The sequence below is a fragment of the Pseudopipra pipra genome, chromosome 4 (genome assembly GCF_036250125.1).
Source record: "Pseudopipra pipra isolate bDixPip1 chromosome 4, bDixPip1.hap1, whole genome shotgun sequence".
In the NCBI taxonomy this organism is placed as follows: Eukaryota; Metazoa; Chordata; class Aves; order Passeriformes; family Pipridae; genus Pseudopipra; species Pseudopipra pipra.
Window position 1 is genome coordinate 31,728,031 of NC_087552.1, and position 17,304 is coordinate 31,745,334.

At 39.3% G+C, this 17,304-nt stretch overlaps 1 protein-coding gene across 5 annotated transcripts in view; it reads left to right on the plus strand.

Moving 5' to 3' along the window:
* Positions 1 to 17,304, plus strand: part of TMEM131L (transmembrane 131 like) — a 77,093-nt gene that overhangs the window by 22,316 nt on the left and 37,473 nt on the right. For all 5 annotated transcript variants that reach the window (XM_064652281.1, XM_064652282.1, XM_064652278.1 and 2 more), the window contains exons 4-7: positions 12,451 to 12,522; positions 13,450 to 13,573; positions 14,640 to 14,756; positions 16,667 to 16,777. In XM_064652281.1, coding sequence (XP_064508351.1) covers positions 12,451 to 12,522; positions 13,450 to 13,573; positions 14,640 to 14,756; positions 16,667 to 16,777 — 424 coding nt within the window. The remainder of the gene's footprint in view (positions 1 to 12,450; positions 12,523 to 13,449; positions 13,574 to 14,639; positions 14,757 to 16,666; positions 16,778 to 17,304) is intronic.

A 17,304-nucleotide genomic window follows, 5' to 3' on the forward strand; every position in this document is an offset into this window, starting at 1 on the left:
TTACTTACTGCTGGCTGTGGTTTGGGGCAGCCTCTCAAGTTTCTTTATTCCCTCTTTTTGCCATACTCCTTCCAAAAGCCACATCTTCCATGTTGACATGATTGAATATCTGTCTTACAAAGCCTCATTGCTCCTTTTTTAGTGTAAAATATTGCTGTGGAGTGACAGCCTGTTCAGAGGCTGGATGCACTCGCCAAGCTTTCTGTCATGCTCTTAGGTCAGATGTGCTTGTCTGTCAGTATATCCAACTGTGCCCATAAGAAGGGGCAAAGTGGTTTGTGTTGGTCCTGCTCCTTGGCCCACCCCAGCTGCCCCTCTGCCCATGAGGAGGCCCGCTGGCTTCAGTGGGACTTTGTGCAGGTTCCCATGCAGGATAGTGACATTACTTTGCTTATCTTGCAGAGGAAGAAGAGTTGAGAGATGTATGGCCAGGATCAGTTAAGTACAGTTTTGGGCTGTAGAGAGAGCTTTGGCCTGTCTGAAGGAGCTTTTCCTCTCGTAGGCAGCTTGAGAAACCCCAAGTGGAGCATGCAGAAGCAGGGTGCACCCTTTCTTGCAGTGGAAACAGATGTCTGGTTTGAGGCTTGTCAAGAAACTAAAAATAGCATTACTGATTCTTTGCCTTTGGTTTCACAGGTGAGAATTTCAAGTTGGTGAACTCTGATTACCTTAGCTTTGAAATAAAGGAGGAAATGCAAGAATCTAGGGGAGCTAGAGTCTTACTATTGTACTTGATTGCAAGCACTTTTTAAAACTCATATAAAATAATCAAAAGCTGACTTCCTGCTGTTTTTTTCAGCTAATTTTCCTACTCTTCCATTTCCCACCAGCTATCCTGCTGAAGGAAGCAAATTTTAACTTGTGGGCTCTAGGTTCTCCTTGCTGGAATTCAGAACCATAACACACCTGAGGTTTCGTTGGTGGTAGACATTTTGTTAATAAGCCTGTGAAACAGGGTGTGTTTCATATGGTTCTGCATTGTATAATAGCAGAATATTGCAGCATTTTGTATGTCAGAAGAAACGGGCTAGAGCATATGCTGTGCATTGCCTTCAACAGATCCCAGATGTTTATTAAGGACCCAGTAATTTCTGTGATAAGCATTGTAACTACTAATCCTGCTAATGCTAATTTTTTTTGTATTTTTACCAGTTTGAATTTTCTGGTATAAATTTTTTCATATCTGTTTCCTTTAACAGCATAATCTAGCAAATTATAAATATACAGGAGTACTGAGGAGTAGGTCAGAAATATACACTTTGAGTGTGCTTGCTTTTATTAGTAGCACTAAGCCGTCTTTCCATTTTGCACACCAGAACCCAGAGCACCAAGTGACACAAGACAGGCGAGCTCAGCAAGCTGTTCTTTTCAAAAGGGGCAGCTGGGGGAATTTTGAAGGCTGTCTGCATGGTGCCCTGTCACCATGGGGGTTTACTGGCTCTAGGAGAAAATGTGGAAATGATCTGATGTTGTGGAGGAGGATTCTCCCTTTCTTTTCCTTCCTGCAGGAGGGGATCTACTTTGAAGTAGAACTGGAGTTTTGTATGGGGAGCTGGGAAAAAAAGCTCTTAGTTTGAGAGTAGGTTTATATGACTGTTGAAGCATATAGATGAGGGTGGAAATGAACAGTGCTGTCAGTTAATAAAATGTGAGTGAACAATAAAAGTAGTCTGCAATTTTTTTATTGCTGTTTTTAAGAGGTTCTTCATAAGAAAAAGTTTCTGTATTTTATGTCCTGTTTAAAAAAAATATACCACACATCACATATGTAAAATGACATCGATCCAGTAGGTTACAGCACCAGAACAAAAAGCTTTGTCAAGTGACACCAAAACATTTGGAGGGGGACTAAAGAGGTTATAATACATCCCAACTGAGAGAGGTGGAAAACAAGAACAAGAGAGTGATGCTCCTGTAAGATGGAGGTGTTGATTTGGGGTCAAAGCTACTTTTTCAGTGTTGCTATTTGGCTAGTGACTTATCTTTAACTTTTCATCCTTAAGATTTGGTAGTGGCCCATGGGATACGAGGGAGCAACTTCTGTTTCCCTGCTGTATGTAGGACAGCTGTGTAACCATAGCTTCACCTTGCAGCACCATGCTTAAAGTACCTTTAAGAAAAGTGTAGCGTTCTTCTTCTCCTTACATTTTTATTGGCATCATAATTTCACGTTCATATGGTATGGCTTATGAAAATGCTTTTCAGTGACATGAAAAATCAGGTGTTTTTTAGAAATCTATTTGTCATAGTTTGGACATGCTTTACAAAGTCTTGTATGAGTTTCATTTGCTAGAGGAGATAATTAAGTTTTTTTAATAAATTTGGCACTAATTTTTCTCCTTATAAAACTGAAACATAGCAGTGAGAAAGCTGATCTTGGTGTGTTACTCAAGCAAATGTTTGGGAAAAGGATTTTGTCAGTGGTGCATGGTTCTAAGTTTTTGAGACATACTTTGCTAGCATCTTATCATTTTGTAGAATAAATTACTGCCCAATGCATTGAAACTATATATTGTAGTGTTTGCTTTTTTGCATTTGTAACGTTTGAGGCTGTCTGTTAAAGTGCTGTGGAAATAACTTGTTCAGTTTTCCATACTGAGCTTGTATTGGTTGCTTGTTTTCATAGACTGGCTTAAACAAGGCATAGTATTGGATCCTCATGGGTAAATTACTATTCATAAAGGTTGAAGCTCAAAGATTATACTTTGTTTTTAAAAATTTGGGCTGAAATTCACAAACCAGAAAAAAATGCAGAGTCCAGACTGATGTTTTCCACTGTTGTGTCAGATGTACTTTTTGTAGCTGGTATCAGGTGCACTGTCCAGACTGTCCACGCCTAAGGAAATAAATTAAAAGCAGAAGTTACTACTTTTTAAAGTTCTAGGTCTGAGTTTTCTTATATTTGCTTAGCTTTCTTTTTAGTTAGTGTTCTTCTTAGTTTTCCTGGATGGTAGTGGTGGTGGGGAGGCGCGAGGAAGGATAGTGGGTTTTTTTTAGTACTTAATGGGTTCAGTGTAAAGGTTTCCTATGGGCTGTTAAGAACTACGAAGCAAATACGTGCCTTCACTGCCCTACAGGCCTTTACTCTTTCATTATAAAAAGAAACTAAAAGGCTTGGATTAATGTAAAAACAGAAAAAGGCAGCTCCCATGGGAAGATTATTACTCTTAATTGCTGTAGAAAGATTATCACTCTTAATTATTAAGCAGGTCAAGCGTATCAATGACCACAGAGCTGTTTCATGCATTTTGCTGAAGTGCCCTAACTTAAAATGGTTTCTGTCAAGATAGAAGTTTTTGACTGTGGCTGGTAGGAGAAAAAGGAAATGGTTGGGTGCAATGATATTTGACAAGAATGTAACTTCCTATTGCCATGAGCTTTGCAGCCCCACAGTGCTTCCTGTCTGTGCCTCCCTCTTTTCTCAAGGCAGGAGCCAGATTTCCCCAGCCAAAGCATTAGTCTCTCTGACATGTGAAACACTTGAAGGAGGGTTGCTGCTGACTTGACAGAAGTTGGCCCTTTGCTCTTCGTCATGGGGACAATTTTTGAGTAAAATTGGGTGTGCTTGATGAAATGAATTTTTACTTTAATTGGTGAAAACAGAATTGCAATTGCTGCTTTAAAAAGGTGAAGTCTGTTTTCACGTGGATGTCTTCCTTCTATACTGGTATCCTGTAGACATGCTGCAGGAACAGCAAACATGTTCATTGTTACTTTCATGGAAATTAATTTAGTTGTGGCAGGTGTGATAGAATTGGTATTTGTTTCTTCTGAAATATCTACCTCTTCCTTTGTTCAATTCCTAATTATGTTAGTACAGGACTATGCTTAAAAACTGCCCTTGCCACTAAAATTTTCTGATGTCATTTTGCCATTGCAAGGACAGAAATACGGACTTAGCTGCCTAGTAAGTAAACATACTTGTGTTCTTGTTAGGTAGAAGGTGGGTGGTTTTGTGGCCTATCTTCTGACTTTTTTAAGGTTCTTTTATCCTGCCTCTTTCATGAGGCCATGCTATGAATTTTGAACTACTTTCAATAAAAGGCTTTGAAAACTGTGGGTAGGGACTGGTGATTTAAATTTCATGGTATTTCAGGATAAGTCTTACAGTTAGTGCTTTGTTTTTAGCTGGAGAAGGCAGCATGTTGACACCATGGAAGCCTTTTCTCTAGGTCCTTCTCCTTGTACTCTTTCTGTAGGATTCATGTTTTCAAAGGGTCTGAAAAAGGTTGTGAGCAGCACATCTCATTTGAAAATGTTTCGTTTTCGGTTTAGAGACTGTGGGCCAGAGTTTGGCTAGACAGAGTGATCTTTCAGAGATGTGGAGTCTCATAGCTTCTCTTGAAGGGATTTTGAGTTGTGGAAGTTGAGCAGTGTTCTTCAGAAAGCAGCCATTTATTTGCACGTATTAAATAGGCCAGGGTGCTTCAGGTTTGAGTGCCTTGCTTAATGCTAATGAATTGAGTAAGATAGGTAAAAATTAACATTGCAGCAACTATTCGTGATCTTAGTGGCAGCTTTTGAAGAACAAACTTGTGTTTTGCAGGCAATTTAAATGTTCTTGGGGGTTTTTTTGGAGGGTTTGGCAACTACAGGATAAGTAAATTGCTGAAAAAAGTGAATTTGGCTATAAAGTTTTGAGGTTTAGAAAAGAAAAGAAATAGCATGAGCTGCCTTCGGGATTTGGGTTTTTATTTTGCATAGTCATGGGCTAGAAGCATTCTTTAAAAAGACATGAAATGCAGTATTTTCTCACAACCCCATAGGTCCAGGACCTGGTAATTAAATAAATATAAAATGTCAAGAATACCAAGACTTCTGATGGAGCCAAAACTGTGTGTTTCTATTAGGCAAGTGGCTCTTTTAATTTGTCTTGGGAAGAACTTAAAAGAAAAGTGTAAACTGTATTGTTTCTGAAATTTCAAATCTAACAGAAGATTGCTGACTTCTTAAAAAAAGATAAATTGTAAAGAAGCTTAAAAAAGAGAAATGTGAGCTAAAGGTTTTACTCTAAGTACTTATAGTTCACCTATGGAATATTGCAGAATGAAAAGGCAATTGTTGAATTATACGAAGCCAAAAGTAAAATGAAGGTAGATGTTCTGCTTGCCAGGATATTTGGGATTTGCTGGCAGTGGTAGAGATGCTTCAGAGGAAAATATGTTTGGTGTGCATTTTGATCTAGCAGGCCCTGTACACTCATCCAAAACAAATAACTTAGGTACTGTCTGTCCAAGATGCCCACAATATACATGATCCCCCTGGACCATCTCTAGAGAGTGTTGGTTATTGCTTGAAATTTGGGAGGCTAAAGAATTTCGAAATAAGAGGTTTCAGAAAAGAATTCCAAATGAACTCAAGTCATTGTGAATTAATGTCTTAGTTTACTACAGATTGCAGTTATTTCAGAAGTTGAGGACTTATTTATGGGAGGGAATAATTCCGTTCTGCTGTTAAACATGCTTTACTGTGCTGCTTGTGCTACTAAAATACAAACCACAGGTGCAGCTGGAGAAGAAAACCTTTTCTTTTCACCAGGATGCTTGCTGTAGAACTTTGTGCCTCACTGCTCATCATCTCCACTAGGTTTCTTCATAAGCCTTAATCTCATTTTTATTGTGGTCTGCATTTAACTTCTTTGGACATTTTTCAAGGAGACTGGGTGTGAGGATAGGGAGAAAAATCAGGTTTTTTAATCTGTCTTTCCATTTACATCCCATTGAGAAATGTGAGATTTAAGGGCTGTACTGTGAGATACTATAAGGTTGATGATTGCCATTTTGTAATAAATAAAACTGACGCACTGCTGGCTTAGGTTCTGTGAATTCTGCCAGTGGTTTGTGTAAATGTTATTGCAGAATTTGGTGGGTAAAGGGAGCACAGGCAGCGAGAGGAGAGAAGGTTGCCCGGGAAGACAACTTACAGCAGTGGAAACACCAGGGCTAGAGTAATGGAGCAGAGGGGGCTGCTCGAGTTGCTGGAGGAGAGCAATGCACAAGGGGCCAAGTTGAAGTAACAGAGAATGGTTTGTGCTTTACACACTGAGCTAGGTGTACCTACCTCTTTATTTCACTACCTTGGGAAATAAACTAAGTAAGCTCATTGAAACTCTTGTGAGCAGGTCTTGGCTATATGCTGCTTCAGAAGTTTAAAAAATAATAGTTTAAAAAAAGAAAGAAAATAATAACATTGCTAGACCTGTCTTCCTCTTTAAATTGTGACTTTGGCCAGAAATCATGGGATTTGCTTTTAGAGAGGCTGTCATATCCATTTCACTGTTGGGGTTGTTTGGTTTGTTTCTGTTTTTTTTTTTTGTTTGTTTGTTTGTTTTGTTTTAGTTTGGGGCTTTTTTTGTGTGTGTTTTGGTTTGTTTGTTTTTGTTTTTTTTTTTTTTTTTTTTTTTTATTTAGCTCCCCTTTTCTATTTTCCTGTAGCCAAAACATGCAGAATAGCAAGCATGTGTGCCCTTGCTCGTTGATGGGTCACACTGTTTTGGCCTTTCCTGCTTTCCAGAGTCTAGGATTCAGTCCCTGATGTACACAGTAGTAGCAGTTCAGAGGAAATAAAGATGACCAACCTTCTTCCAGAATCATAGAGTGGTTTGGGTTGGAAGGGACCTCAATCCGGTTCCAACTCCCCTGTCATGGACAGGGACAGCTTCCACTAGACCAGATTGCTCAGAGCCTCTGACCAGCTTGGCTGTGAGCACTTCCAGGGATGGGGCATCCACAACTTCTGTGGGCAACCTGTTCCAGTGCCTCACCACCCTCACAATAAAGAATTTCTTCCAGAAGCAGCACAGCTCTCTGGTAAAGCATGTAAGAGAATTCCTCACAATGGGTTGTGAATCCCAAGCATTCAGAAGCAGTGAGTCAGTCCTCCCCCTCTTCCCTAAACAATGCAGTGCTAAAAATAAGGATACTTTTTTCCTTCTAGTTTTTCAGTGTTTGAAATTCATGTTTGTGTTCTTTTGCCTGCTGGTCATTCTTTTTCTTTAAAAAATAAAAAAAAAAATCTAGAAGGACTGAGTGGTTCATGTGTTGTCACAGGTCAGTATGGGGCAGCAGGAGAAGTCCTGCAGGTCTCTCGAGCTGAGGTGGCAAGCATGACTGCACTTCTCCAAGTGCCAGAGCCCTACAGGGACACACCATGTATAGCTTGCCCATGAGGTCTGTAGAGTTGTTGCAAGCTGAACTAGTTTCTGGTTTCTGAGAACTCTTTCTGCCTGTAGGAAGGAAGATAAATTTGGTTACAAAAAAAATCACAGTTTAAAACTATTCCTTTTCTGGTTTTGGCAGAGTTGCCTTGATGGTAAACTGAAGTTTTAATTTTGTATTTCCAAGCAATTTCATAATCTCTTTCAAAACTACTGTATGTCTTTTAGGAGCTGCAGTTTAACCTTCTTAATACTGCTTGGTTCTTCTACTGCCTTTGGTAAAGGGAAGGTTGAGAGAAGAGAGGGACTAGGCATGGGATACACAAAACTTTGCATCAGTTCTGCAGAAGACTTTGGTTCAGCTGCTTTTTCTGTTTTATGTCATATTCCTCTTAATAACGTTTTCATTTGTCAAAATAATTTCTTTTCATCAGCTGTAATCAGAATGATTAAAAGTATTTGGATTTGGTTGTTTCCGTACGTGTTCCATTCTGCTTTTTTTTATCAGGTGTAGTCTAGAGGAATGAATCTAAAATTAGTCTTTAAATTAGGGGGTTTAAATTTCCTATTCTGCTTCAGTTTACATAAATGAATTGTGCTTTCCTGTACAATACATGCACACTTTTGTATCTCAAAACCTCATCTTGTGGGTTCATTAACATTGCTACACTGGTGGTATGAAGTGCCAAAATGCTGAGCATAAGTCACATTTTACTTTTATCAGTATACTGAAAAATAAAACAGTACTGCCTAAACAGATTCGTTCAAAAAGGACTTCTTGGGTGTTTAAGAATCCAATCCTTTTTGCCTGCTGCTTCCAAGAAAACCCTGCAGCCATAAAGCAAAAAACTCGACAATAAAATGCCTTCCCCCAGCTTGCTATTTCATCATCTGCTGTGAACAAAGGGTGCAAAAAGGAAGGAAGAAGAGAGAGCACCAAGTAGCAATTATGATTATTCTCAACTACAGACGCTGCTATATGAATCATCGGATAATATGCATGCTAAGATAATATAAAGTAATCAATTAAAGTGAAGAAATAAAGATACAAGGAAGACTTAAAGGAGCTAATAGAAGAAAAAGGAATATTTGGATCAACTTGCTTCGAGGAAATGTCCTTCACTCCTGGTCAAATGCAGTTTATTCTGCAGATTGAGTGTTTTATGTGTATAATTAGATTAATCAACTCAGTTTTAAAGTTTCATTAAAAAAGAGCAGAACAAAAATATGCCAATGCAAACCCCAGCAATTTATTCAGAATAGATTGTCTTTTTTTTGGATTTTTAGGATAAATATTTGTCTTGTGGTTTTGGCCAGTAAAGTATGAATAAATCTGCTATGAAGGATGACCTGTTTCTGTTGAACTTTGGGGGAAATAAAAGGATTTTGCTTACTTCAAACAAATGTTTGTAATATACATTGCATAAAAATTTTAGAGTTTCGGATTGTAAATGAATACATAAAATCATACTGACCTGGTTGTTCACCTATTTTTACTTAACACCTTGAACACTAATGGATCTGAAAGAAGCAAGGGCAAACAATTTCAGTGGTATATTTCACAGTGCTCTCAGCATCCGTGTATTAGCATCCCCTTTTGTTAGTCCCACATCAACAGGACACCAAAATGTTCTTTCCTGGAGCAGGAAACATTGTAAAAGGCTGGAACCTCTCCATGTTCTCAGCTGCCCTTTTCCCTACAGATAAGCACCTCTGGAGCTTCTCAGTGGAGGGAATGTGATGGCTTCACATTTTACAGCTCATGTACCTTTTAAAAAACAAGAACAAAACCCTCTGAAATTGCTGCCCTGGAGTTATATGTTTCTCTGCTTCCACAGGTGGTTGAGGGTGCTTGCATTCCTCCATCCTGCTTTTCTCCCCTGGTGTCACCCCTCTTCCTCATCTCACCTTCCCCTCCAGCCCCTTTTTTTCTGCTCCACATCCACTTTTCTCCCCAGCAGGTGTTCCTGGTGCTGGGGGTTGTGTGCCCACTCAAGATTTGTCCCTCCCTGCTGGGTGTTTTCTGTGAATTGGAGTGATGAGCTGGAGCTGCAGGTTTCATGGGCTTACCCTCTCCTTCCCTACCAGAACCTTCCCCCAGATCTTCCTCGTGCTCTAGGTGACCGTATGGTGCCCTCTCTCACAGCTCAGTGTTTCAGTTGTTCTTACTCTTTTTTTTTTTCCCTGGAAATGGATGGGCCAGATTTTTAAATATGTTATGTGGATGGAGAGGAGGAAAGGCATTGAATTGTTGGACTGGCAAGTGATAACAGCACCAGTTAAATGAGGTTTTTGATACAAAAGGCTATTAGCACTGAGTATTCAAAATAATTGCCAAGAATTTCCTTCCCCTTTTCTGTTTCTTTCTCCTGTTTCCCTCCAGTTCGCTTGTGCTTAAAAATGTTCTCTGAAATGTTGGAATTGAAGTTCTCTATCAAAATCTGTCATTCAGAAGATGTTGTTCAACTGGTCTGCCAAAAAAAAGAGAGGCCATGGAGTATGGAGTCCAGCTTTGTGAAGTGGCATGGTTAATGGAATGTTAGCTGATTTTAATAGCAATGAAAGAGTTATTGGAAACCAGTTTCTTTCTGTTAGGAAGAGGTCTGTTTCTCCACATTTGTTGTTTCAAGACTTCCATTCTTAAGCAGATATTTGTGTCATTCCCAGGCCTGTAACATTCTCATGAAACAATCCATGTACTTTTTTGGACATGTCATCTGTAACCAAAAGAGTAATTTTTGGCATAACTTGAGATGAATCTGTTGGTGAAGTGAGATCCTTAAAAAAATATGTTTTTATGAAAAACTGACTTTAAAATTTAAATGTCTTAATAAGTTGCCTTAGTTTATTTCTATGTCAGGTCCCCCACAGAGAACTGAATGTGCTGAATTGTGTTTGGAGCACAGGGATGCAGAATGGTGTTCTGCCAGCTTCCATCTGCCTTTAAGAGACTTGCAGTAACACACTGGAGAAGTGCACTTCTGATGTAGATGGGCCTGCCTCTTTCTCTCTATAGCGGTGCCTTTCAAAATGCATCCTAGTTGTTCAAAGTGTGGTGAGCAGAATGTTCCCCTGCCCGTTCCCACTATTCCAACATGTCATCTTCTCCCTTGAGGGAAAAACCCCCGACCCAAAACAGTGGTAGATCTCTTTCCACTAGTCCTGCTGTTGAAGAAACTCAGCTCTCAAGTTATGTTTTGTCAGTGCTTTGGGGCCACTGATAAGCGGTGCAGATGCCCTGGAGCTGGACAGCTGCTGGGTGATGGGCATACTGCCATAGGAATGTGGCTGTTCTGCTTTTGGGGCCAGGCTGGGGCTTGAAACAATTTGGCAGCTTTTGTGGGGTGCAGAGCACAAGCTGAATGTCTTATAACCATGGGACCATTCCTGGGCAAGCAGTGTGCTGGAATGCTCCGAAGTTATCTCCGTGCTCAGGAGCCAGCTCAGAACCCACAGAGTTTGTTAGCTGAGGCTTAGCTTCAGCCATTCCAAGTCCAGGCTGCCTTCTCCAGAAGGGGTGAATGGCAGCCTTGGGATCTTCCTTCTGCTGCTCTCACAGGCTTTTGTCATTTTCTGACTAGTATAGCGTTGGCTGAACAATAGTACAGTGCATTTTTGAGACCTAGTGCTACAGTGTGGCCGTGTTCACCCAAACCAAATGAAATGCAGTTTCCTGCACCCACAGCTGGATTTTGCACCCAGTTGGTGCATTTGGTACCTATTGCAGAGAGCGAGGGTTGAGAGGAAAAGCTCTAGAGCTCTCTAGAAGGAAGGTTAGTAAGTCTTGAAGAGCCTCTGCCAGTTACATGAATTGGCAAAGAGAGGCACTCAGATTCTTGCTGTTCTCAGCAAGGATTTTTCTGGTGGGAAAAGGTATTTTAGCAGAACCTGTAAGGTACTAGAAAATTAAGTGGTGGTGGGGTTCAAGATTGTACTGTAGTGCATAAATTGGTGGCTTAACTTTTATTCTGCTGTGTATGTGTGTGCATGTATGAAAATTATCTGAGGACCTTTAAGAAATGTGCCTTCCCCAAATGTCTGTGGCTTTTACTATAGTAGTAATTTTAATTTGTGTGTGTTTACAACGGTACTCAGACTTTCCTTCTGGGTATGTCCTTGAGGCTGATTTTTGGAAGGGGAAGGAGTTGCTGATTGCTGCGGTGTTTCTAGGAACGGAACAAGAGCTGACTGCAGCAGAGACAAGGTGGTTGGAAGGAGACTCTCAGTAGCAGCTCCTCAGGAATGCTACCTGGATATTGCATTCCTCCTGCTATAGCAGCAAGGGAATTTTCTCCCTTGTATGAGTATGTTTTCATAGAAGCTGTCGGCGTTCATAATAATAAATTATGATTTTTCCTGACTGGTAATAAATTATGATTTTTGCTTTGGAATACAGCAGCAGAATTGTATACACACTAATGTATATTATAGGTGTAATGTTACAGAACTACATTTTAAAATTTGGAACCAATTAACTGTACTACCACACATTATGCAAAGCAACAGGATGACTAGTGAGACCATAGTCCATCTCTCCCTTCCCAGACTCATCCTTACTAGGATGCTTATTAGCATCATCCAGTAAAGATGAAACTGGTTCTGCCTAGGCAACGTGCAGACTGCTTCTGGGAAAGTTTCTAACACTGTAGCACTGGGTCTGTAGATGTAATGAACAAGTGCAGGGCTTTTTTTTTACCAATGTGGTTGTTGGGACTTGTGGAGGACATGTTTTAATTGATAAAATGGTGAAGATGTCCTGGGATTTCCATATTATAGGGTGTCAACTGATGTTGAAATAAGCTAAAAATGTGGTAGAACTGATGGAAACTTTATTGTGAATTTTCCTAGGGCAAAGGAAAGATGATGGTGTATGTGTTTCACAGTATTTCTTACTCTTTTTTGCATAGAAGAAATGAAGACTGGGGATCTGCTCCATGCTGATGTAGTTTTCATTCCCCAGGACTCTTTTTAGTTGTTTTCCCTCCATAGTTTACTGCACAGCCCCATAAACAGGTGTATCACTGTGACTAGGGAAGTATGTGCAAGGAAGGGAGGTTGTCCAAGCCAGCACTGCCTCTATAATGAGACACTTCTCAAACTGCACTTTTGATTAGCATGCGCTTTCCTTTATTAAATGGTCAGTCTTCCAGCAGTGAGAGGAATGGATGAAAAGTTTTGGAAATACTGTGTTCAGAACATAAAGAGTTAAGAGTCTGTACTGTATATTCCTTTCCTGCAAAGTGTAGCATCATGCCCACTAAATATTAATTGTGCTTCTTTTCCGTTCTTTTCAGCTTCCCAACAAAGATGCCTCCAAGTGGGAAGGCCTTACATTTTCACCCATCAGTTCTGCATTTTGGAATGCAGTGAGTATCTTATATTATTGTTATTTTAGTTAATAATGAAGTGTGGAGGAACAGCTATACTGAGCTCCATTTGGGTAAAGAGCCTTAGCTGAGGTCATGCATCCTCTGAAAAAAAGAGAAGTAGTAAGTAATTGCCATGGAGTTGGAACCGCTTTTCTTGCCTTGCACTGCTTTGTAAGTTAAAATCAACATAGTTCTAAGAAGGAGGAAAAGGTAGTAGGGAACTGTAATGTGTTCTGGGTATATTTCAGGGGAATCTGCATGGATGTGAAATCATTACTTCATGCTGATTGTTAATTTTTTTGAAAGATTGCCTTCCTAGTGGAGAGAGAGCTTGTTTCCTTTAACTTCTAAAAATGAAATCCAGAAAGTCCTGGGCAAACCATAATGATGGAATACATGAGATTTTTTTCTTAGGTCTCTTTTAAGAAAACTTTAGAAAATTATTCTTAAATGATAATCAACTTATGGTCTGTTGCTAACCAAAAAGAAACACAGTCCCCTTGTGAGTTAAAGGAATGCTTTAGAGGATGCACTGGAGGAATGTCTGAGATGTTGGGTTTTAGGATGTACTAGCTTAAACAAAAGCCTTAAGAGAATCATTGCTTTAGCTGACAAAATAAGGCTTAGTTATATAAACCTTTTTTATTCAAAACTTTGTGCTTTGTAAGGGTTATTTTTTCCTTAAGCTCCCAGAGACTCCAATGAGTTTTGTCTAAGTGCACCTCTCATGTCCCAGTGTTACATATTTGCCTTTGTACACTAAAGGCAAAATTTATTCAACATGTTTCCAGAGATAAGTTACAGCTAGGTAATTGTTGCAGATGAACACCTTTGAGAGTGGTTTGTGTTTGTTGCTTTTTTTCATACATTGCCTGTGCTTATAATGTGAATAATATATTTATATTTTTTTTCCCCCTACTTTAGGTTATTGGGGTTACCCAGAGCTAAAATGCTACATGCCTACAATCCTAGTAGAGATAGAGATGTTGTAGTCAATTCAGTGTTTACAGCTACTAGACAGTTTCATGTGTCTCCTGCTCATAGCCGGGTGAGTGTTGATGTACTTTTGGAAACTATGTAGTGGCCAAGTGCCAAGCCTTCGTACTTCCTTTGGCACAAGCTCTTCATTCTGTGTTTTTTCTTCGTGCTTTTTTGTAGGACCTCCAACTCTTTCTCTGTTTTGCTAGTGGTTTTTTTTGCTCACTTCTACTTAGACTGGTATGGGATGAGACATCCAAAACCTACAGTAGGAAATGTGTTTGACAGTAACAGAGGAAGAGAAGAATTTTTCAGTGTTAGAGAGGCTGTTTAAATCTCGTTCTATTCTGAGCAGCATTATACAGTGATCCACAGGCCATGTGGGTGTTCTACAGCCTTGAATTTTCAGTCTTTTGAATGGTCTTGCATATTCCTCAGAAAAACCTACAGTGAAATGTTTTATGCATTTCATATTGCAATTATGACCATAATTGCCTTTATAATCTAAGACCATTATTTCAACTGATTTTTTAAACAATGTATAACAATATAATGCATGTTAAAAATGAATTGCTGTGATCTCGGTTTGATGAAGCCCAGATTTTATCCTCTGCTGATGCACAAAGGGGTTTTATTAGGTTTTCATCTGATTTGTGCTTTTACTATGGGTGAGTGGTTATTACTGTGCAGACATAAATGTCATTGTTTTTTCAGTTAGACTCTCTGGTTACTAATGGTGTTGCCTAAGTTCAGCTTTAACTCACTTGACTGTGTATCACAGGGGAATTGATTCACTTTGTAATAGCCATCTGTATGTGGGGAAGTGTTTTTGTGCATGCAGAGGCTGTTGGTAATGCATGGTTAACAACTTACACAAAAAGAAGCCTTGACCAATGAGGCCCGAGCTAGCTGAGAAACTCCAGCCATTATTTGGCAAGCTACTGCATGGTTTCAGTTCTTCTCTGTGGTGAGAGTTGAGGGTTGTGGACAGGTGAAACTTCTCAGCACTGAAGTTCTGCTTAGTGAGATCTACAGATAGGGGGGTGTGTGTGGAAATATCCACTGGGCCGTGTGACTGAGTGGTGGGTGTGTGATCACTGGCACCAAGCAAGCAAGCTTCTTTGTGATCTCTGCAGGTGATTCCAGCGATGGGAAAGGTGTCTTTCAGAGTACTCTTCCTGCCGACAGAAGAAGGCAGTATTGAAAGCTCATTATTTATAAATACCTCATCTCATGGAGTACTTTCATGTCAGGTAACCAGTCTTGTTTTTAGCTTGAGTTTTGGATTTACTTGTGTTTTATAAAGTGAGTTTCATATTTTTAGAGACTGTCAAAATTTGTTGAATTCCTGATACAAATCAGGTGGGGTAATATCAACAATACATCTCTTTTACCAGATCATGCTAGTCTCCTGATCATGTACATGTATATGGTTAAAATTGCTACTGTTAGTGGGGCTACTTGTGGTTGTAAAATGAAGTGTATGTGCATACCTACAAGATCATTGTCTAGTTGGTTTCATATACTACTGCAGTCTAGACTGCACTGTACTGGAATGCATTTGTTATGAAAAGCCCATTAGAAAATATTTTAGGTGCTTTTCAGCTACTCTGCAGGATTTTATGTAAACACATTAGAGATGTAGCACAGGGTGAGAAATTTAGGCCCTTGAAACATGAAAGTAGAAGTAATGGTTGTGCATTAAAGCTGTCTATTTTCTAATTAACTAGTGAACTCCAGCAGGTCTTTGGCTTTTTAAAAATTTTATGAGGGACATTATATACTCCAAATTCTTGGCTTTTATTAATTTGTTAAAGAAAAATTTTAACTCTGAATAGAGTGATTTATAAAACAAGATGAACTTTAATCAATCATTTAGCTATTTCGTCTTCATACTTTGATACTGTGCTGGAAAACAAAGCTCCTTAAATTGAAGCTTAGGTAAGTTTAATTGAAATACATGTTTTGTAATACAAACTTTACATTTATCTAGTATTTATTAGAGGAAATGCCACATTTGACAGGAACATTTCATTAAGGATGAGGAAAAAGTGCATTATAAAGTGATTGACCTTTTCTTTTTGACATCCCTCCTCTCCTTGTGCTCACTCCTGAGCATTTATTGCCTGGTCAGCTCAGCTAGGGCCTTTTCAACAAGTTGTAGGGAAGCAGTTGTCAGTGCCATCTATTGGGCTGAGGCAAAAATCAGTAGCAGACTGGTTTTCATGGACATTTTCACCAGTGACCTGAAACAGAGGAAGTAGCTGCCATTGATTTCAACTTGCATTAGGTTTAAGAGTTTCAAAATCAGGCAAACTCAAGTGTTTGATGCACAGTTACAGTGCTTTTGAGAGCCCCAAAGTCTTGAAATGTTTGATGTCTCTAGTGCATTTATACAAGAGTATGTACAGAAGAATCATTCACATGGAGATGAGTTACCATTGTAGTAAAATGTACTTTGTAAATACCTCCATTAAAAAAAAGCCATATTCCCTCTCATCTGGTATTTTATATCTGTAGTCAGAGATCTTCAGTGAACATAGAATGCATTTTATTATCCTCTTAATTAAAAAGATGTGGGATTTTTCTATTAAAAAATAATAAATCTTTGCATACATGTGAAAAACCACAAGTAATTTTCTTAACCTCTGATGATGCCCCCCTCCTCAATGTCTCTGGCTCCACATGCACCCCCCCAGTTATCGCGCATCTCATTCTCATAAACTAATCTTGGTGGAGCAAAATATAAATGCAGTAAAACCATACAACTTAAAAATCTTACAGTGTTCTGAAAATTGCAGACTTTGAAAACCAAAATGATCAGAAATTATTTTACTCAGTTTTTAAGGTAGATGGTGATATATGTATTGTAATTGCCTGAAGGAGTATTTAGGTACTTTCTTTTGGGGATAACCTGATACTCTGCTGGTGTGTGTCTTTGTAATAGTGCCTGAATGAGTGAAGATTCTAAAGTGCTATTTATGTGTATGGTTACTTTCTGCATTGGAACTTTATGTCTATAAATTGTCTTTTGAAAGAACCTAATGTGAAAAACTGATCTGTTTCTTGGGAAGATTGTTATTATTAGCAAAATAGTTTTGTAAGTTGCTGCTATAAGTGAAATACTAGATGTTGATGTAATGACCTTTTTTTTTAACACCAGGTTTTTGGAACAGGAACTCTGATGTCTTCTCCAGAAGAACCTAAAGTGCAGCTAGCAAATGCCTACTTACTGCTTCCACACATTCAAAACGTCCAGGCATCACACACACTGGTACAGTATATGTTTTGAGTGGAGATGGAACCTAAATCTGCTTAGCCATAGGAGCTTTTTGACCCCAGGTTGTTGGGATGCAAGGAACATTAATAAAAAATCTGAGTACCAGTGGCTGCAAGAGAGAAATTGGTTTCTGTGATCACCTGCTTTTATGAGACAGTCTTTGACATTTAAACTGTTTGCACTTGTTCTTGTCCCAGCTCCTCTGCTGGGCTATTCTCTCAGTTGTGCTGACGAAACTAGCTCAATGGGTTTTTGTCAGGTATCTGAAAGTTGTAGGCATGCTGGTTTACAATTCAGTCTGAATCCCTGAGTAGTGAAGTTTTGGGGAACATTTGACATTTTCCTTACTGTAGAGTAACAAGCATTATCCTATGCTTTATTTGTGGGGAGTACAAGCTTGAGGTCGTGTTCTGCGGCATGATACCACCTGGCACTAGTCTTGTTGCAGGACATGAGTTGTGAGAAAGCGTTGACTCAGTTCTCTGGGCGTAATTTTGCTGTGCTGTAATTGAGGAATTACT